This window comes from Delphinapterus leucas, chromosome 2 (genome assembly GCF_059928025.1).
Source record: "Delphinapterus leucas isolate spDelLeu-1000000601 "Yukka" chromosome 2, BTC_Dleu_Yukka2, whole genome shotgun sequence".
NCBI classification, from domain to species: Eukaryota; Metazoa; Chordata; class Mammalia; order Artiodactyla; family Monodontidae; genus Delphinapterus; species Delphinapterus leucas.
This window is the reverse complement of record NC_143130.1, coordinates 172,360,964-172,383,025: the sequence shown is the minus strand read 5'-3', so window position 1 is coordinate 172,383,025 and position 22,062 is coordinate 172,360,964. Positions and strand designations below refer to the sequence as shown.

The 22,062-nt window shown below is 45.6% G+C and overlaps 1 protein-coding gene, 1 long non-coding RNA gene and 1 other non-coding gene across 6 annotated transcripts; 2 read left to right on the top strand and 1 right to left on the bottom strand.

Moving 5' to 3' along the window:
• Positions 1-344: 344 nt before the first annotated feature.
• Positions 345-9,485, bottom strand: GLRX5 (glutaredoxin 5). Its single transcript, XM_022576166.2, has 2 exons — positions 9,153-9,485; positions 345-985 (listed from the first exon to the last, which is right to left on the bottom strand). The coding sequence occupies exons 1-2, from the start codon at positions 9,436-9,438 to the stop codon at positions 807-809; spliced, it is 465 nt and encodes a 154-aa protein (XP_022431874.1). The 5' UTR covers positions 9,439-9,485; the 3' UTR covers positions 345-806.
• Positions 9,486-9,761: 276 nt separating this feature from the next.
• Positions 9,762-15,212, top strand: LOC111176113 (uncharacterized). Of its 4 annotated transcripts, none has more exons than XR_016392263.1 (4): positions 9,762-10,023; positions 10,254-10,457; positions 11,293-11,478; positions 14,165-15,212. It is a non-coding gene; the product is annotated as an uncharacterized LOC111176113 (long non-coding RNA). The 4 variants fall into 4 exon arrangements; XR_016392264.1 differs by having other exon boundaries at positions 9,767-10,023; positions 10,378-10,457; XR_016392265.1 differs by lacking the exon at positions 10,254-10,457 and having other exon boundaries at positions 9,772-10,023.
• On the top strand, positions 10,709-10,983 carry LOC115802945 (small Cajal body-specific RNA 13). The gene has a single exon (XR_004023533.2).
• Positions 15,213-22,062: the final 6,850 nt, after the last annotated feature.

Below are 22,062 nucleotides of genomic sequence, written 5' to 3'. Positions count from 1 at the left end.
GACATATAACCTCCAAAGGGATGGTTTTAGGAGGTGAGGCCTTCGGGAGGTGATTAGGTCATGAGGGTGGAGCCCTCATAAATGAGATTAGTGCCCTTATAAAAGGGACTCCAAAGAGCTTCTGTGAGAACACAGTGGGAACACAGCTGTCTGTGAAGCAGGAACAGGCCCTCACCATACACCTGATGTGCTACAGTCTTGATCTTGGACTTCCACCTTCCAGAACTGTGAGAATCAGTATCTGTTGTTTATAAGTCATTCAGTCTGCGGTATTTTGTTATAGCATCCCAAACGGACGAAGACAAATACTTATTGCTATTCAGATTAACAACTCACACGTGGTATCCCTGGGTTGGCAGTTTATTTTAAAAAAAACAACACCCCGGTTATCTTATTTTCTTCCTTGTCCATCGTTTTTCTTAACAGAACAAGTTACAAAAAATTAGGATGGGGGGGTATATGATCTTTGCAGACTGACATATTTGCAGAGGACTCATGAATAATAATGATGATTCAAAATCTCCTAGGTTTACTCCTGAATCAAGCAAAGAGCAAAGGACAACATAAGAAGGAATCGCGTGTACAGCAATCTCGTCGTACAACATTGATTATGACAGTGCAGTGGTTACAATTACGTTCACGATAGGATATTCCTTGCTCAAACACCAGACATGCTAAAATCACCAGGCTGTTTACAAACTGGAGGAATCAGTGCAAACAGTCATCTGAAGAGCAAAAACCAGAATCGGGAAGGCTTTTCTGGCAGTGAGATTCTGACACCAGTGGCTTCCTCGCGTGGGCCACCCTCACTTTGAGTCTTGATCTTTCTTTTCATCTAAGAGGGCGGAGCGGATCCCCAGCTTTTTCAGTTCTTCCACCAGGTCCCCATTCTGGTGCATCTGCAGAAGAATGTCACAGCCCCCCACGAACTCGCCGTTGAGGTACACTTGTGGGATGGTGGGCCAGTTGGAATAGTCTTTAATGCCTACGGGGAAAGAACATTTAACCGTCATTTCAGTGGTCAAATACTTGTACGGCAAAATACGTTTCCCTGCTCCTAGGGACACCCCGTAACCCTTCCTGGCTCCCCATCCCTGGGGGACCGTGTATTTGCTACAAAGAGCATAAGCTTTTGAGTTGAATGGACCGCTGACTCTTCCAATTATAAACAGTGAGGCCTCCATCCTCTGTTTCCACCCTTATCTCACAAAGTTTTTATGAGAATCAGGTTAAGTAAGGCTCTCATAAACTACCTGACACACAATCGACCCTGGATTAATGGCAGAGAACTTGACTGGTTAATGCAAGTGACACAAGATACAGAAGGCTATATTCCCCATGCTTCTGCGGGCCACGTTTTCAGCAAAACAAACAAACGAAAGAAATGCCACTCCATTCCCAAATGGACTACTGAACATGGATCCATCATGGTAACTCACTGGCACACTGGGCAGCCCCCACCTAATGTTTTCCGTGCCTGTCTCAGCTGGTGAATTTAAAGACACTGAGTCATTGGCTTTGATCTTTAATAATTCTTTTACCCAAAGAAAAATCCCTCTCCTGTGGCTAGACTGTGGCCCTCGTCCTATTCAGCCCCTCAGATGAGCTCTCCATGGGACAGCTGATCTGACTCAGCACAGAACTCGCAGGGACTGAGTGAAATGAAGGAAAGGCCCAAAGCTCATGAAGGTCCACGTCCTGGGCCAGGCACAGGGCCACAGGGTGAGACCCACTCCCTGCCCTAAGAGACAATGGCTTTGAGGACACACCGAGATGAAGTATGTTCAGGGACAGTGCAGCCATGGGATGATTCTGTGCAGTGCTGCGCCACGAGGATGATGGCTATGAAGGAAATGTGGTTTCAATCTTAAGGCAGAAAAGATCAGTCACTCTTTTCTAAATTCCTCCTTACCTTTTACTTCCTTTTCTACTCAGAGGTTGAGATGAAGTATACTTTTTTTTCCTTTTCTACTCAGAGGTTGAGATGAAGTATACTTTTTTAAATGTACAAATAAACGAAACAGAAAAGTCAACAAAGTCTTCAGGCAAAATACAGTATTACACAAATTTTAGAAATCGGTCAAGTGGTGGTTTTTGTGTAAACAAACTAAAAATACAAAACCTTTTTCTTGATGCCCTACCATTTATTATCAGATGAGTTTTACCAAATAAGATTACCAATATGAGTTATATTACAAATAACCTTCCCAAGATACCATGTGTTTTTCTCTTTTAAAAGTCACTGCTTTCTAAAAAACAGCAACTTCGCTCTAACCGACAGCGCTAGAGGGCCCCCAGTAGAGAGCTTTATCTTTCTTCTGCAGACAGACTTCATGGAGAGAGAAATGGTTACAACGTTATAGGCCCTGAAAAGCTCACTTCTAAGCCACTCTGGGTTTCTGTTTAAAAAAAAAATCAGCTAGAGGTTTGGAGGTTACCAATAAAGGGCAAATTCCATTAACCATCAGAATGCCTTTATACTTGAATACCCTGATGAATTCAAGTTTTTTTTTTTTTTTTTTGAATTCAAGTCTTTCATCACTCTGATGTTTGGTGCTACATAAACAGTTACTTAGCATGTAAGCTGTATGTTTTGGATTTTTTTTTTTAACTCTACCCTCAAACACAAAGAGTCTATCAGAACTTAACTTTACGTTTCCAATAACACATCTTTTTATACTTTATGATGGGGGGAGATTAAGAAACGTTCAGAATATGAACTTTTTACTTCTAAACTTTCTTTAGTATCTGTTACATTTATGTACATGAACCATTTATCTGCACAATATTTGTATCTGGGTTTTTTTTTCCAATTAATAATACACTGCATTAAGCTTTTCATGGCAATGAGTATCTACTGATTCTTTTGGCGAGTGCCTACAATTTCTGAAACACACCAAAGGTGAAAACAAATTTGCCATCTGAGGGCCACCCAAAACCACACGTTTAATCCTAAAAAGTACAATTTTTTAAAATAAAATCTTTGTTGAGTATAAGAATGACTTGCTTTCATCAATCGTTTTCATGGTAGCACACTCAACCAAAGCGTTAGGCAACAACTCAACATACATTACATTGTTGCAGACCATACATCCCAACTATAAGGGAAGGAAGGAAATCCATCCTAACCACCGAAACTACCCAAATAAGTGGGCTTTCCACCATCCTGAACAACCAACATACAGTCACATGCAAGGGAGGCTAACTCCTTCCAAACCCCTTGGCCTGTGACTGTCCTAATAACTTCAAGAACTCAGAAGAACCCACCTCAGAACACATGGCATCGTGACAGCATCCAAGGTGCCTACCAGCTGATAGTTTATCGAAATTAAACTTAAATACTTCTTTAATTTTTAGATTATCAGGTGTTACAGGCGGCTGTTGTCAAAGCAAAGCTCTGGCATCTCTCCTAAAAATGATGCCATTTTCCATGTTTAAAAAGTCCAATTACAAGTTTAAATATTTAAGGAAATACCCAAATTGCTTCCTACAGAGTGAAGTGAGAAACTTCCAGTAAGACTACATTCATGAATTGAAAACGAAAACAAATTCTGTCAATTCACAATTAATTGTTTAAACATGGCTAATTTTTCTCACCCTTTAAATTTTCAGTAACTGTAATATACAGTGATAATTCTTGTATCATATGGAATAACTCAGAATCAGAGAGCAACTCCTGAAAATTAGAAAAGCATACCCAAGAATGGATTTTAATGATAACCATATTTTATAGATGACAAACTGATTCAGTTTGGGACAGAAAGTGGTGACTGCCAAGTTACATAACAGGTAACACTAGGACTGGGAGCTAGGAGGCTGTCTTACAAAATCTGTTCTACATACACCTACTGCCCCACCAAAAAAATGTCATGTTCTGAAGTATCAAGCGAGAGGGGAGAAAATGTTCTGGAAAATTCCCTTCCAGAACTTTCAAAAGGTACTTTTCAAAATTCATGACATTTCAGAATATTGGACCCCATTCCTGGTTTGGACAATAATCGTAAGAGCATCACGATTATAGTTTTCTTTTTTTCCGGTAGATTTTCAGTACACGAGCTTCAGAGTCTGACGCAGGTTGATGCCAACTCTGCCACTTAACGAGGCTCTGTTCCTCGGGCAAGTCATGTCACCTCCTCCTGGAATCACGTATTTCTCCATCTTCCTTAAGAGAATGATGTTAGCACTGCCTGTCAAAAAGTAAACCACGGTGCCGAGAGGGTCAAGGCGCTGGTTTAGGGGTCAGCAGACTGTGGCTGGCTGGCTTGTAAATACAGTCTCAGATAAATCTGCTCATCTCTCAACCTGTTTCCTTTTCTGTAAAATGGGAATAACTCTATGCCTCACATATTTGTTATGAAGATTAAATAAGATATAATTGGTGAAATGAATTAAGCTCCCACAGCGCCAGGCGCACTGTGGCTACTCTCTCCACATCAGTGTCCTCTACCCCACCCTCCACAGAAATGCTCTCCTGACAATGTATGCAAGTAAACAGAGGGAAAGAATGCAGGGAAAGAATGCAGGAAAGAATGCATACCAGTGAAGCATGCAATGCAATAATAAAAATACCATTTACTGAGCTAAGGGTTCCTGAGTTTCATACTCTAAGTTTTTCACATATCTAATCTCATTTCATCTTTACAAAATTCCTACAAGTTATGTATAATCATCCCTATTTTACAGATGAAGAAATGAAGGCTCAGAGAGGTTAAATAACTTAACCAGCGTCACAGTGCTGACATACGGTAGAGACAGGATTTGAGTCCAGGTGTCTAGGACTCCAAAGGTCAGGTTCTTGACCACCAGAGGTGGTCTCTGGCCGGAGGCTGGCATCTGTCACTCCTGCCCCACTGTGAGCCCCACCTGCATGACACATGGATCTGCAATCCATGGGACTGTTCCACATCTTTAACATTTATAGACACAAACGGCATTAAGCCACAATTACCCTTTTGTAACTTGCTTTCTGACTAAGCATCGCCTTTTTTGAGAATACATCTAGATTTTTTTTTTTTTTTAATTTTTAAAATTTTTGGCTGCGTTGGGTCTTTGTTGCTGTGCGGCTTTCTCTAGTTGTGGAGAACGGGGGCTACTCTTCGTTGCGGTGCGCGGGCTTCTCATTGCAGTGGCTTCTCTTGTTGCCAAGCACGGGCTCTAGGCGCACGGGCTTCAGCAGTTGCGGTGCACAGGCTCAGTAGTTGCGGCACGCGGGCTTCAGTAGCTGTGACTCGCGGGATCTAGAGCACAGGGTCAGCAGTTGTGGTGCATGGGCCTAGTTGCTCCGCAGCATGTGGGATCTTCCCAGACCAGGGATTGAACCTGTGTCCCCTGCATTGGCAGGTGGATTCTTAACCACTGCGCCACCAGGGAAGTCCCTAGATCTAATTCATTTTAACCACAGTTTAGTTTTCCATCATGACTAAGCTACAGTTGGTTTCTTCAGTCTGCTGCTAACAGACCAAGATCTGTTCTTGCCCACTTTTCATTACCACAAGGAACACTGCAGTGCTCACCCTTATGTGCATCTCCTAGCTCACATGCAGGGGACAGTCTCTCTAGACAAAGGGGTGGCAAACTACAGCCTTCGGGCCAAAGCCGGTCCACATCCTTTTGTAAATAAAGTGTTATTGGAACTTCGCCCCGCTCATTCGTCTATGTGTTGTCCCTGACTGCTGCTACACTGTAACAGCAGAGCTGAATAGGTTAACAGAGACCACCAGGCCCCCAAAGCCTAAACTATGTACTCTCTGGCCCTTTACAAGGAAGCTTGTCGATCCCTGATGTAGCCTAAATAACCGGGAGTGAAACAGCTGGGTGTTCAGCTCTGTCCACCTTCAACTTGACTGGGTACTGAGAGTCACTCCTTCCAAGTGTGGGCCCCACTTTATACCCCCATCTGCAGCATACAACCTGCCCACCAGACACACATGCACACTTGTTATCTGATTTTTAATGCTTACCAACGTCATAGTTCTACTACTGCCTGAAATTCCTTGATACTGGAAAGGCTGGGCATATTTTCAAATACTTAAGAACCATTCAACGATAGGATGATGGGTATTCATTCAACAGATGCTGTTCCCGATTCGAGGAATACAGTGGTGATCTGAGTAGGCAGAAATTCGAGTGTCTATAATGTTTTTAAGAGCAGGAAAGAGAGTTTATGATAAAATGATAAATAAAAGAAGCATTTATTTATTCATTATAACACGCATTGAAAGCTCGCTTTGCATAAGCGTCACACACAGTGCTCAGGGAGTCGCAGAAGACACATTCCCTGCTCTCAGGAGGGCAAAATGCTATATATAGACATGGGTGATCTCAACTCTGTTAAAAAAGAAAAAAAAAAAACTGTTAGAAACTAGATCCAAATGTTAATAATAATGGTTTATACGGAATTACAGGGGATTTTCATTTTATTTAGATTTTCAGTGTTTTCCAAATTTCTCCCACGAGCACATATTACTTTTGCAACTGAAAGTAAAGATTAGTCTTTGTTAAGACCAGGAGCAGGATATGGTGACATCCATCCACCGTGACCCTATGTGGCCGTCTTGTGGGTGCTCCAGATTCTTAAAAAGGAACAAGCCTTGAGGAAGGCCAAAACGCAAAGCTGCCTCAGTCACCTTGGTTCGTTGGGTCTCAGGCCTCAGGCTGACACCTCTGTGCATCATACTCCCTGGACCCAGTGCCCAGAACTAGGAGACAGTGTCTGAGGGTCTTCCTCCGACTTGGGTCCTTTCTAAAACTCAGCCTTCTCTGGCACAAGAAAACAGGAAAGGCCAATTTTGCAGAAGCCCCTATCCTGTTACTAGAAGTGACCTTGGGTCTGGGAAAAGTTCACAGACATATCTTTAGTTGGCAAAAGCAAGCATCAGACAGCCTGTCAGTCTCTCTTGGTAAACCTGAAGGTGTGGAGAGCAAAAAGATGAAGAATCTTCATGTTTTAAAGCCTCACCCTGGCTAAACTACTCCCCACTGTAATAACGTGCTTACACCGCCCTGCCTGAGTCTAGAGGTTAATACTTACCCTAAGGTTTACTTTTCTAGGCAACGAAAGACGTGTTATGTATGCAACACATTCACTAACTAAAAGTAATGGTCTGATGAAGCTCAATGGTCAAGAAATTTAAGGGTTAAATTCCTGTTGCTATTGTTTGAACACTTAAGAACAGAAGACTGGAAGTCAGATACATAAGGGCTCTCGGCAAACATTCTTATTCCTGCTATTACTTTCAGTTTACTGGCCATATTCCAGTATAGCCCATCTCCGGTTATATTTCAGAAAAATGTTTTAATTCAAGTATAGTTGATGTACAATGTTTCAGGTGTACAGCAAAGTGATTCAGTTATACCATCTCTGGTTATATTAAACAGGAGAACAGAAATTCATAAACCAAAGACTCTCAAAACTTTAAGCTAAGCAAGATATCAACAACACAACCTTCTACTAAGGACCACAGTGGCAATTTGCAAGCGGCCTGAGGCAAGGTCCCAGCAGAAAGATTACAGAGTAGTTTCTCCTATCTTATCTTTTAGGCAGAGACGCCACTGCTGCTGCATGAAGACTGCAGATCACCCTGTATGTGAAAAAAGCCAGCAACTGGTAGCATTCCAGGACTCCAGGAAGGGAGAAGGATCATGGGCACAGCACATGGAAATGTTACATACGCCTCCTGGTAACTCAAAGCTGCCTTCACTCCTTGTTTCCATCCACCCAAACTGAGAGTTCTATAAGGATGAGATTCCATGGGAAAAAATACTTTTAAAACCATAAAGTGCTAATAATAAAATGGTTACCATTTAATGGATGCCTTCTGAGTGCGAGATAAGAGGACAAGGCACTTTCTAAAAGTTTTATTTTCCCTTTTTTCCTCACAAAACCTTTGCCAAGTGTGGTTTCATTATCCTCATATTACCGAAAAGGAAAATGCAGTCATGTACCTTGCCTCGGGTTGCACAGCTGATTGGCCAAAGGAGTCTAACCCAAAGCCTTTCCCTGACGCCAGCCTGTCCCATCTCTGTTGGAATGACTATGATTGACAACTTCAAATGTAGAAGAGCAAAATACAGAATTCTGAATGTAGACTACCATAGAACTTGAGGCCCTAAAACACTTTTTAGAACACTGTCACTAAACAACATCAGGAAACTCGGGGAGAACTCAGTCACTGAAAGTCTAACTGGAATGCCACCCTTCAGGGGGTACAGGCACGGTCCCCCCATGCCTCCAACAACCCCACCCACCCCAGCCAAGGAGCAGACCCAGGTGTTCTGGCCCCTCTCTCCTCCCGCACTAAGATAAAACAGAAGAATGCAGGTAAGGTTCTCAGCAAGGTGCTCATCAGAAAAGATGCTAGTTAACTGTCAGGGCCCTCCACCCTCCCCTCTGGGCCACTGAAAAGTCACAGACAGTACTGTGTCTGCCCCAGACCCTGACCGGTTCCTGGAGCTCCAAGCTTGAGTGAGCTAGGGCCCAGGAGTCATTCTTCGTCCCTCTCCCCACAAGCCTCTCCAATCCCTAGCCACCACAAATCTCCCCCATCCTTGAGTATCTAAAAATAAATTTCATGTCTTTTTCTCCCACACCAGATCCCAACTAAGACCTGTCCAAAAGCTGTATCAACCGCTCCTGTAGCAGCAACAGAGAACGGTCCCTGTCACCCCGAGCCTTGAGGCACGACAGGCCAGCCTCTGAGCCCCTAGCCTCAGACAAGGGCAACCTCGACCCTCCCCCCGCCATCAACAGCACCTCTCCTTATCCACGAGACAGGGCAGCCCCTCAAAGTGTCCCCGAAGTGCCTACCTCTAATGGCTCTTCTTGTATCCCTCTCTGCCCACTTCCCCAGCCCTGCAGAGCAGGGAGTCAGGCTGCTGACCACGCTCCTTGGATTCAGCTGAAGAGCACTGGCCCCGAAATGCCTTTTTCAGCTCAGAGTGAGGACTGGGGAACCGCTAGGACTTACTCCATTGCCCATGTTAGCCCAGAGGCCCAGATCCTCGAGATCCAGTTCAAGTCGATCAGGCCCCCACCCTAGACCCGTGTGGAAGCTCGTGTCTGAAATCCCCTCAAGCCCCCGGACGGACCTTGCCCGACAGACCCTCGACCCCGCAGAGTGGTCTCGGCCGGTCGCCCCCCAGCTGGCTCTGACCTTGCCTGAGCTGGGGGTCGTCCAGCACGTTGTAGGCCGCGTAGTCGCGGACGCCGTGCAGCCGCAGGATCTGCACCACGGCGTTGCTGAAGCCGCACTGGGGCTGCTCCGGAGTCCCCTTTAGGAAGACCACCACCCTGTCCTTCTTCACCAGCGCGTCCAGGTGCTCCGACGAGCCGCTGCCGCCCGAGCTCGCCGCCCGCACGCCCGGGCCCCGCAGGCCGCCGCCCGCGCCGCGCCCCCAGCGGAGCAGAGCCGCAGCCGCCCGGCCCAGGGACCCGCTCATTCCCGCACGCTGGCCTGAGCTCTCGACGGCCAAGGGCCTGGGCTAGCCAGCCGAAGCCTTCCCGGGGCCCGGCCCGCGGAGGCCCGGCCCGCCCCCCGGAGGCCCTCATTGGACCGGCGCCGAACGGCTCTCCGTGATTGGAGAACCCTGGCCCTCAATTGCTGGATCCCACCAATCATGTTACTCGTCCCGCCCCGACAGGCTGGAGGCGGTCCTTACGCCTGAGCCGCATTCTATCGCCTTACCATTGGCCGCCGGAAACCGTTTTGTCAGTTGATTGGAGAGAGTGGGTGTCCATCAGGGTCACGCTCCGAGGCAAGGGGAGGCGAAACGAGAGGGAAGACAACTTCTCTCTCAAGGGTAGACGGGCCTGCTGGGATGCTCCGGGAGGACTTGGGACAGGCGCTGGGCGGGGTTTCGTCGTTCCGCGGAACGCCGGGAAGGGGTCACTTCCAGATGAAGGTTCCGGTTCCGGTGCGGTTGGAGGTTGCGTTGCCACGGCAGCGCGGTTGGCCGGCCGCTGGTTTTTGCGTTCCGGGTGGTGGTGGGGCTGGAGCAGGCTTGGATCCGCCGTTCCCGGCTTAGGTGAGCTTCCCGGAGCTTCAGTATGGCCGCGGCTGTTCGCGGCGAGAGCAGGGACTGCGCCGGGCTCTGGCGGCCAGGCCTGCCCGGGGCTACGGCGTCGGGGCCCGGGCCGTGTGTCGCAGCCCTCCTGTGGTCCCGCTGCCCCCGTGAGAGCAGAGGCCCAGACCCCTTCCCGTGGTTCCCGCCTCTGCAGCGCGATTATTTCACTAAAACAACTTTGATTTTTAAAGTTTGTAAAGAGCTCTCGTCTGTGTGATCGGGGCTTCGCTGACTTTCCAGCCGACCTAAGCCCCTGGGCTTGGGCCCAGGAGAGGTTGAATGGGGAACTAAGAAAGGAATTGGTTCATTCGACAGACGTTTTCTGAGCAGCTGCTGCGTGCAAGGCACGGTGCCGGCGCGGGACCTGTGCCCAGAGCTTGAGAAATGAGAAGCAGGTACAAATCAATGTGAGGGTAGAGAGGAGGGAAGGGAAGCCTCCCTAGGCCCACTGCTTTCTCTGTTCTCCATTGTGCTTAGTACATTTTGACATATATTTGTTAACTTGTTTATTGACTTCCCTCCCAGACTGTCAACTTCATTCATTACTGTATTCTCAGTACGTAGAACAGTGCTTGGAACCTAGCAGGTGCTCACATTGGTGGAAAGAATGATCCCAGAAGAGCGGGGCTTAGTGAAATCTCCACGTGGTCTGTAGTCTTGGAGCGGTGCTGGGTTGGTGGTACCCTAGAGCACACCAGACTTGCAGAGAAAGCATTCTCCAGAGGAAGCTGAGGCATGGCTGCTCAAGGGACAGCAGTACCATGTGCAATTTTCCTCTGATAGTTTCCGATTACTGTTGCCACGGTGATAATGGCTGTGCCATGTCATTATCTATCAACCGACAGTAAGAGAAGCTTTTGCAGTCAGATGTTGTTTAACAGATGGAGTGGTTTCTGTTGGACACTAAGTACTGCTACAAATTACTTTCTTTTTAAACCCTAAGTATTTAAAAAGTTGTGGCTGGAGGTGACCTCGTTCTGCTTTGGAGGTGCTCAAGTTTAAAAATCAGAAAATTAGTACATGTGCTGACAGCAAGTGAATCTTCCAAATAATTGTTCACCGGGAGACTTGAGGCCAGTAAGCTGAAAATAAACTCAAGATGTTACTCAGAAGTGCTCCCCAGTGATGTATTTGTTTTATCCCCGTGGTTGTTATTGATGTTTGGTAGTTTTCTAATGTGGGACCCAAAATTGATCAGCTTCTTAAAGAGCCCTTTTTTTTCCCCTCTAGAGTCATTGATTCCAGGTAAATCAGAGGAACAAACATCATACAGAAATATACAGGACAGTAACATACAGGAAGCGATGTGATGTCGAAGCTTAACTGTTGTTTCAAAAGTCCAGCGTCTGGTGCACCTAACAGTAGGGGCTGTATTATTTGCAAAGTCACCTAACTTTTACTCATACTTATGTTCTGGTAAGTTTGTTTTAGTTTTTTTTTTAAAATAAATATTGGCAGTTCATTCCAGAAAACCTGAATTGTTTATTGCCTACTCTGAACTGTCTCATTCCGCTCTTGCGTTAACTGGAATAGGGAGAAGAATTTGCAAACTTACGATGTGAGGATCCAGAGACGTAGTGCTAGTCATGGGGAGTATCATGTCACTTATCTAGTGTGTGATACTGGCTTTGCCAGTACAGTTGGCAGACATTTTATTAAATTGAGAAAACACAGTTGTCATTAAAGGTTAAGAGTAGTCCTTCAGCAGGAAGAATACAAAGCCTGTGTTCTCCAAATTTATAATAGAGTTGCTGTGTACAGTCGAGTATGATAAGGACATCCATGAAATGCAAGGAAAGCAAGTCGGGGCTCTTTCAGGGAGCTAAGTGGGATGGCTTTGATAGTATTGACCAAGGCCAGGAAAACAGATCACGTATCTAGACCAAAGAAATTGAAACAATGCACCTAAATTTAAGTTTCTAATAAAGCAACCTAAAATGCAAAATGTTGTATGTGTTGAACATAACTGCATTCTGTCTTTGACTTAAAACCACTCATCAAGTATTAGCACCAAACATCAGTGACTTAAAGAATCGAAGAAAATAGTGTTCAAAATACTTCTTCCAAAGCACCAACTTCTTATATATGATGTGGCATTTGAGTTATGAGCTTTCTCATTAGAAATTCTGTAGTGAGAAAGTATGAAAAAAATACACTTCTTAAACAGTTGTGAGAAATCTGCATTTATGCTCAAGTGCATTTGGGTGTTTGTTTGTTTTTTGCGGTACGCGGGCCTCTCACTGTTGCGGCCTCTCCCGTTGCGGAGCACAGGCTCCGGATGTGCAGGCTCAGCGGCCATGGCTCACGGGCCCAGCCGCTCCGCGGCATGTGGGATCTTCCCGGACCGGGGCACGAACCCGTGTCCCCTGCATCGGCAGGCGGACTCAACCACTGCGCCACCAGGGAAGCCCTATTTGGGTGTTTTGAACATGGAAGTCACCATCTTTATCAGTTTGTGATCTCCCATGTGGACATTAATGGGGAGGTAGGGGTGGGAAGTACAGGAAACTTAGGAGAATCCTAGGATTTGGGGTCACAAAGTGTAATTAGACCCCAAACTAAATAATCATACCATGTAAACATGCTGACTCAGGCATCCTAAAAATGTTTTTCTTCCCTGTGCTTACTTATAGGTAAGCCTTTACTATATTTAGTAAAATTTCTCCTTTCTTCCCACTCCACCAAAAGCAAATTCACTGTTGAACCCATAATTAAAACCTTATAAATTTGAGATCATTTCTTCCTATATATCAGCTCTAAATGAAGAGTCAGGATTATTGAGCCTAAGATGAAACTTTGTTTGAACACTTAGCATGTCAGTGTTTTCGTACCCTAACTTCAGTCCTAAAGGTCACGCTGCATTCTGACAGAGTGTGGCGATTGTGCATAGGGCACATGACCCAGAAATGTCTAGGTCTGAGCTGGCCAGAGCATTCTGCGAGTGTCATTTTAAGAGAAAAGTGGCTGCAGGTGTTGCACAACGGGTTGAGCCACCAAACATTCCTGAGCTAAAATGGCATTTGAGACCCAGATTTCCATAGACCCAAGTTGAAACTTGAGACCGTTCTCCGTGGTGCCCCTTAGCTATTCAGTAATTTTAGAGCATCACTGCAACCCTGGAATTAACTTGATTGCCTAAAAAGTAATTGTTATGTGTGAGAAACTGAGGCAGTGCCCATCTCCCTGAGAAAATGTTTGCTGACCCATAATGCAAAGATAGAAATGCCTTTGCAGGGACTTCCTGGGGGCGCAGTGGTTAAGACTCCACATTCCCAATGCTGGGGACCCAGGTTCCATCCCTGGCCAGGGAAATAGATCCCATGTGCATGCCGCAACTAAGAGTTCGCATGCCACAACTAAGGAGCCCACCTGCCACAACTAAGACCCAGAGTAACCAAATAAATAAATATTAAAAAAAAAGAAAAGAAAAGAAATGCCTTTGGGATCTTCACTACCTCTATCTGACAAGACAGCTGGGTTTATAAATACTTCTCTGGCCATGGGAGTGGCCTCAGTTTTGCTAATCGCAGGTTCTCACATCATGTGGGCTCAGCCTAGAGGCAGGAAGGGAGACCTCATTCGGGCCCCCTTCCACTCTATCACAAAGGTCCTGCTCTCCTCCTCTGGGTAAAATGAAGAGAAATGATGTCCTGTAAATTTAGTTCAGTCTAGAACACACTGTGGGAGATACAGGTGAAAATGGATGTCACAGCAGAGCCTGATTCTGTTCTGGGATTTGGACTGTAGAGGTGTGAGGCCTGGCTTCAGTCCTAAGCATCACTTACGAGCTCTTTTGGATTTTCCTTGGAATTTTCTGCCCCTTACATCTTCCCCTTCCTGGATTTGTGAAAAATGTCTTTGTGACATCTGCAAAAGGTAATGCCTATTTCAAGATGTCTTTATCTAAGGATTGCAGAGTTTTAATGAATCACTTTGTACTCTATTCCTCTGCTCCTAGACATTTACCCCCAAAATGTTGGCATGCATGTGTAGTACAACAAACTGGTTTTGTGTACATGAATTCATTTGAACTTGCATTAGCCCTAGGCTAATAGTTCTCTGGCATTTTGGTCCCTAAGTTAAGTTCTCTTTTCACTAAAAGATCCCACATGCTGCGGAGCAACTAAGCCTGTGCACCACAACTACTGAGCCTGCACTCTAGAGCCCGCAAGCCACAACTACTGAAGCCCGCGCGCCTAGAGCCCGTGCTCCGCAACAAGAGAAGCCACCGCGATGAGAAGCCCGTGCACAGCAACAAAAACCCAACTCAGCCAAAAATAAAAATAAATAAATAAATTTTTTTAAAAAAAGAATGAACCAGAAGTAAAAAAAGAAAGATTGTTAATAACATCTTTTTGACAGACTTGAGCACTTTGGGTTCCTCTTTTTACCTTCACAAGCACTTCTTAAATCTTACTGTGGAATCGTAGCAAAGCCAGCAAGTCCCACAGAAAATTAAATATTCCTGAATTATCTCCAGGATATGTATGTATTGGATCCAGATGTGATTTTTATGCTTTGTGAAACTAAACTGACAACAATTTCAATGCAAAACTCCAATGAAACAAATAACCCGTAGCTTTTCACTTCTGAAAGTTTCATTCTCTTTTGTCCCCATGCTGCTTTTTCTCAGTGAGGCCTGAAGTCTCTGGCTATATATAGGCTTTTAAACTCAGACATCTGCTGGACTTTGTTCTATTGAGAACTTTATTTCGAGGGAAAGAGCCCAAATCATATCTCCTGTCAGGTAATATTAAGAATTAAGTGGTAATCATAAAACATGTTAAGACTTAAGTAAAGGTGATAAAAGAATTGTTGACTTTTCCTCAACTGTCTGTTTAGTGAAAGATTTTAATGTTTTGTGTTATGTTTCTTTTTTTTTTGCAAGCAGATAGATTCCATGATTCAAACTGTTATTACATTTCCAGCGACTTCTGAGAAGGTGCCCAGACCACAGAATTCAGAAAGCAAGGAGCCAGTACTGTTGTGTGTCACACTTGTTAGGAAGATTTATCTGTTGGCAGGAGTCTGTGTCTTCCTCTGATAATCACTGAGCTTGCGGCCAGACGAACACTGAGAAAATTTTATTTTTTCCTTTGAATGATGGCTAAGATGTATTGCCAAGGCCATAAATATTCGTTATGTCAGAATTCGTTGAGTCAGAATTTCATTTCACACTTCAGCCTTTGAGCCTTAATAATTTCAGTCTTCAAAATTAAATCTTGCTGTCATGGGAATCCACTGCTCTAGCCTACTTCAACAAAGTAGCTAGTGAAGGACCCCAGTTTCACGGATTGGGGGAGTGGGTTGGAAATGGGCTGACATTAACTGTTCATTTTCCTTTGCAGGAAGAACACTGGAGGATTAAAAAAATATATTTTTTCCTACTCTTAGGGCCAGAAAAATCCCACTTGCTAATTCTAAACTTTACACTTTTTGAAAGTGTACTCTACTGAGATAGAATTAATTGATACCAAATTTCTGTGAGCCAGAGTTTTAATAAAAGACTGTATTATAAACCAGTTACACTGTAAAAATAAATAAATAATAAAAGAAGGGAGGAGCATTTTGCATAGGCTGCACTTGCAAAATTGAGTCACCAAGAAAATTTTGTATCAGAAGCTTTGAGAAGGTGACATACTTGCAGGCTTTCTCCCCTCTCCAGACATCCAGTGACCTGCACTTAGTGTAACTAAGCACATACGTCAGTCCACTTGGTGAGCTATTCCCATTGGTTCATCTCTTCATACTGCTCAGCTGCAGCTGTGTGATCGTTCATGCATACTGCCGGCTGGTGGGGAACAGGGCCAATAATACCCTCCTACTTGAAGGGATTTTTTTTTTTTAGTTTTATTTTTTTGCGGTACGCGGGCCTCTCACTGTTGCGGCCTCTCCCGTTGCGGAGCACAGGCTCCGGGCGCGCAGGCTCAGTGGCCATGGCTCACGGGCCCAGCCGCTCCGCGGCATGTGGGATCTTCCCGGACCGGGGCACGAACCCGCGTCCCCAGCATCGGCAGGCGGTCTCAACCACTGCGCCACCAGGGAAGCCCTTGAAGGGATTTTTTAATCCCTTCTTGAAAAATAACCCATCATCTTTCAAAATCATTCTGTCTTTTGAGAAACTTGGAGCATTTCATAATGAGTCTCTGCCTTACCCCACGAGACAGGTAGGGGGCACTAGTCTATCTTAGGAAGCAGGGGCAGCAAGAGCCAACAAGTGCTGTCGGTGTCAGTGCACAGTGTCTGGGAATTAATCAGCTGGCCGGTTTCTAGGAATCGGCTCTCAGCTCCCATCCAAGTCCTGTTCTTATTTTAGGGAACGGTTTACTCTCTCAGTTTTCTAGTATTACAGCCACAGCAGATTAGAGGCAGTGAATTGAAAAGGCTAACAGCCGGAAGAAGCAAAGACTGACAGGTTAACAGGAGGTTTTTTAAATTGAGAAGCAGATATTTTGGGATTTTCCTCTTTTTTTTTTTCTTTTTTGAAAAGTCACATTCTGGAAGCGTTTGGTGTGAGCAGGGGAAACATCCCTCACATGTCACAGTTCCTTGAGCATTAGAGCCCTGTGTAGTAATTCTAAATCATCCAGAAAAGGAAATGGTGTTTCATGTGCTTTGGTTAAGAAGTCAAGGAGACGTAGTATATATTAGATTGCCAACAAAAATTATACAGACTCATGGCCTAATTTCAGAGGAATACTTTCTTCCCTCATTATGCCAGATAAACAGTTTTATTTCTACTTTTTTAAAAAATATATTTTTATGTCTTTATTTATTTGGCTGTGCCGGGTCTTAGTTGCAGCACTCAGGATCTTCGCTGAGGCATGCAGGATCTTTCGTTGCGGCACGTGGGATCTCGTTCCCTGACCAGGGATCAAACCCGGGCCCCCTGCATTGGGCGCATGGAGTCTTAGCCACTGGACCACCAGGGAAGTCCCTATTCTACTTCTGTTATGTGTCTCATATTAGTCCATGATGAGCACTTAGAAATACTTAATCCATTTAATTAGGTGGTGAGGTATTGAATAATATGGGCGTAAAGTTGGGTTTCTCTAAACTATGAATCAGTTAGGGCTTGAGAGCTCAGCTACCATCAGGCCTGGAGACAGCTGTGCATAAAGCAGCTCTGCAAACCCTGGACACACAGTCATCGAAGAATAGAACCACTGTGCGTCCTACCACTCAGCCCCATTTTACTGCTTTTGGGGACGGAAACCCTTTAGGGGTTTTCTATGTATCACAGTTTAATTTTATGCCCTACCGCCCACTAGACCATCAGCTTCTAGTCCAACAGAACTCATTTTTTCACCCCTGGTCCTTAGTACTACGCCTGGCACTTAGTATGTGCTCAATGCATAACTCCTGAATGGAGAACACGTGACATGGTAAGCAGTACAGGACAGTATCTCAGAAACCCCAAATTGCATGAAACTCACGATACTGACCGCAGATGCCATAGGAGGGAGAGAAACATTTGGCCATAGAGCTTGTGCTAAGCAGGACATGGAGTGGAGTAAGACACTCCCACTGCCCGGGACCTCACCATCTTATGATAAGGACAGATGCAAGAATGTCACTAAGTACTGGAGCGGGCTGAGGGTGTGGGCCCCAACACAGCGAGTCAGGGCCTCAGGGATCAGAGCCAGTCGGTAGAGGGGCTGGTGTTTGAATTGAGTGTTGACGAAGAGGTAAAGAGCTGCTATTTAAAAGGGAAGGACAAAAATTTAAAAGAAAGAGAAGGACATTCCAGGGAGAGGAAACAGCCAGGGCAAAGGCACGAAGGCCCAGGCATGCTCTGGGGGACACACCAGGCATTAGGATTTTGTCCTTGGGTTGAGAGAAGATCACAGAGAGAGTGTAAGCGGCAGAGTTCTTGAGAGATGAGCCTGGTAGGAATGTTGATGAATTGCAGGTGGCCCAGACTGACCGAGGGAGGCCAGTCCGGAGACCCCTGTAAGATGGAACGATTCCCAGGCTCTGGCTTGTGTGCTATGGGTGAAGGGCAGCAGTGCAAAAGCCACGTTCCACACTTTGATGGTAGGATTGACAGCATCTGGTGGCTGGTGCATGTGGGGACGAGGCTGGGAAGAGGCGGGCAGGACTCGGGCTTACTCCCAGGTTCTGTCTTAGCCGCTAGAGCTCCCGCCTGCTGAGGAATATGGGAAATACCGGGGGAGGAGGGAGGGTTGAAGGGGTGAGTCACGGGTTACTTCTGAACATTCTGAGTTTCCAGGAATCTGAGGGGCATCTCTCTAAATCATTAGGTTATGTCTGAAATACTGGGGGAGATGATTCAGATGATTGCCCGGGCAGGCCTGGACCTGATGGTAAAAGAGATTCGGGCAGGGAGAGCAAGAAAAGAAAAACCAGGGCTGAAAGCTGGGGGATGTGTGCAGTTAGGGAAGGACAGGCCCGAAGACGAGAAAGGAGGCAGGGGGAGAAATGAGCAAGTGCTTGCAGGAGAGAAGCCCCGTCAGGGCTGTCAGAAGCCGAGAGAGGCCAGGTAAGGACCCAAGTGTCCCCTGGGTTTGGCAGTGGAGGTAAGCGAAGCATGGCTGTGGGCTGGGCAATGAGGGCGTTCCCCAGCCTTGGGCAGCTCCCTGAACCTCTCGAGTCTCTGGAGCATGAAGGAGCTGGGCCAGTGGATATAGTGTCTTCAGGCTGCTATCTATGGGCGTGCACCTGTGTTTCAGGCCATCTTAGAGTGTAAACTGAGCGGACAGGGTCCAGTCCTTTGCCCAGATTTGCCAGTGACACAAACAAACATTTCAGCTGGGATGACGAAACAGCCCTGATTGCTGAAGCAGGTGAATTAATCCCGCTGGCGCAGCATCAGCAAGGACCTTTGAAATACCCAAGGACACAGGATGTGCGCGCTGCTCTCTCTCCTGCCTGTTCATGGGGGCTGCTTCTGTCTGCTGAGTACTGATTTGAAGAGCCAGGAGGTGCATTTGGTGGCACTTGCCGTTTTTCTCTGCACACCAACTCGACAGCATCAAAGAAGGAAATGAGGATTAAAGTTCTGTAAGATTCCAGGCCAGGTGCCGGGGTCTCGCAGTGCAAGGACTTGTGGCAGTCAGTTCGAAAAGCGTTTGTGCCGCCTGTGTCTGGGGCCAGTTTGCAGCAAGATTCTAAGGTTTGCTGGAAAGAAGCTCCTGCAGTGAAATGGCCTTCTCTGCTGGGGAAACACCAAGAATTGTCATCGAGAGCAACAGGTTTCATACAGGTGTGCGGATCTACTTGACACAAGCGTCGCCAGTCCAGTAGAGGGGCCAGCCATGCCCCAAGGGCGGGTTTCCCCCTAGCAGAGCCCAGCCGATTGCATGGTGATGGGAGTGGCACAAATGCCCTGCACAGTTCTCTTGCCCTAACTTGGGTGCAGAGCCCCCGCTGCCCATCCTGGGCACTCTGCCTATCACACTGAGCTTCTAATATTATCACATGTTCAGAATAGCCAAGCCTGCCGAAAGCAAGGAGAGAACATTTCAGCAGATTTCAAAAACATGTCTCCAGGGAGCAAAAACAAGAAAAGATTTCTCTTCCTTAATGGAAACGTCTTCCTTACCCACAGCCTCTTCCTGAGTTGGTCTGCCATGAACTTTGGTTGGCAAGCCTAGTCATTGGAGGGTTTCATTTCCCATGATAGCACACATTTGCACAGAACTTCAAGTTCATAGTACATTCTTATGGTCCTTATTCTCTGCGATCCTCACGACAGCTCCTATGGGGAACCCAGGGCACGAACTGGCCCCATTTTGTAGATGTGGAGGGGTGATGACCCGCCCTGCACTCAGCCAGCTGGGGAATGCCTAGCCCCGGAGGTACCACGTCAGGAGATTTCCATCCAATGAGCTTTTCACTCTGCGACACCTCCCCCCTCCCCATGCCCCTCTCTCCCCCCCCGCACCCCACCCACCCCTGGCTTCGCAACACTGACATTATCAAGGCTGCATTCAGGTTTCAAAACAAAATCAACAAACAAATAAGCTGGGTTCCTAGTGTGCCCCGTGCCATTGTTTAAGGCAAAACAGTGAAGCTGGAAAGCCGAGCAGCTGTCAAGGCTGTGACAGAAGAGTAATCACACATCTCACGTGTTCAGCACCAAGGAAACCGCTGAGCGTGGCTGTGACTTCCCTGGTACAGAGCAGTTCAGAGAACTCAAAACCACAATCATCATACGAGATGAGCTCAGCCAGCCCTGCGTGTTTCATGGTACATGTGAAACAAGCTCTGATGTTTTTCTCACTGCATGTGCAGGTGATCAGTGTAACTGGAGGGCTCAGCCCTGCTGTTTACACTCCCTGATACACACACATACACACACACGCACGCACACACACAACAGACCTCCAGGCTGGTCCTCTTCATTATGTGCAGACTTCCTCTTCTGTTACTAAGGCTGGTACTGTTCTTTGCAAAGTACTTTTAATTTCTCATCAGTAACCTTGACCCATAAGGAACGCATCACAATAATGAAGCCAGAGCTGTAATGTTTAGGGTTCATTGTGGCTCTGTGTAAAAATATAACCTAAGACACAGATTGGAATTTAATCATGACCAGAAAATGGCCCTCCGCTATTGCTACCAGGCAGACAGAAGGGGCAGTGATTATTAATAAGAGTGTGGGCTGGAGCTAGAGTGCCTGGGTTTGTACCCCAGGGCAGTCATGTGATAGCTGTGTGATGATGAGCAAGTTATTACCCTCTCTGTTCCCTCATTTGTAAAATCAGATAATAGTAGCTACCTTGATGAGGACTAAATGAGTTAATATAAGTAAAGTCAGAGGACAGTGCTTGGCACATAGTAATCCCGTAATAGATGTTAAATATCATTATTATTCTCCATCATTCAAGATGTAGCTCACATCTCACCTTATCCACAGTGCCCTCCCCCAAACACTCGAGCCTTCACTCCTCTCTCCCATTTCTGGATTCCACTAAGAGTCGATTGTGTACCGTGCTGTCTAGCATCTGATGACCTGCAGTGCTGTCTTGTTATTTCAATGTTATTTCAAATGTTTCAGTCTTAATGTTGCTTCCCCAATAGATTGTAAATTCCTGATGGTAGGAACCATGTAGTTTGCTTTCGTTGAATTTCCACAGGTCACAACTTCCTGGTCCTGGGCAGTTACTAGACACTTCAACATCCTTGGAGTGTGTCCATCACTACAAATAAATAGGAAAAATTCTGGTGGTGTGGTATTGTATACAGGTACTATAACTAACAGTTAAAACTTAAAGTGTAATGACTTACCTTGAACCAAAAACCTGTACTAAATGTTTATAGCTGTTTTATTCACAATAGAACCCAAGCTGAAAGCAATCTTGAGGTCCTTCAACAGGTAAATGGCTAGACAAACTATGATCCATCTATACTATGGAATACTATTCAGCAATAAAGAGATATGAACTCTTGATACAGTGACAACCTGGATGAATCAGCAGTGAATTACACTGAGTGAAAATAGCCAGTCCCAAAAGGTTACACATGATTCCAAGGTTATAAATGATTCCATTTATATAACATCCTTGAAACGGCAGAATTGTAGAAATGAGAACAGGTTAATGGTTGCCAGGGGTTAAGGAGGGGATGAGGGCAGGAGGGGGGAGCCGCATGAGGGATCCTGTGGCGATGGAAATACTCCGTATCTTGATGGCATCAGTGTCAATATCCTAGTTATGATATTGTACCAGCTACTTTTGCAAGATGTTACCATTGGTGTAAACGAGGGAAAAGGCACAGGGGACTCTCTCTGTATAATTTAATACAACTTTATAGTCTACAATTACCTCACGTAATTTTTAAAAACCACTTAAGATGTTCCTTAAGCAAAAGCAGAGAGAATAGATTGGCCTGCTCACTGATGAGCGGAATATAGCAAGGCTCTTTCAGAAGGATTTTATTTTTTAGGAATAAAGATGGCGATTTTACCTTAACATTTTTATTTCTGTTATTACTTATTCCTTGGAGTATAATAATAGTAGTGTTTAATAGTCATGC

Excerpts from the sequence above, each read along its gene's own strand:
- GLRX5 (XM_022576166.2), bottom strand. The coding sequence starts at position 9,438 with ATGAGCGGGTCCCTGGGCCGGGCGGCTGCGGCTCTGCTCCGCTGGGGG. Across the intron at positions 986-9,152 it reads CGACCCCCAGCTCAGGCAAG|GCATTAAAGACTATTCCAAC; the intron begins GTCAGAGCCAGC and ends CTTTCCCCGTAG.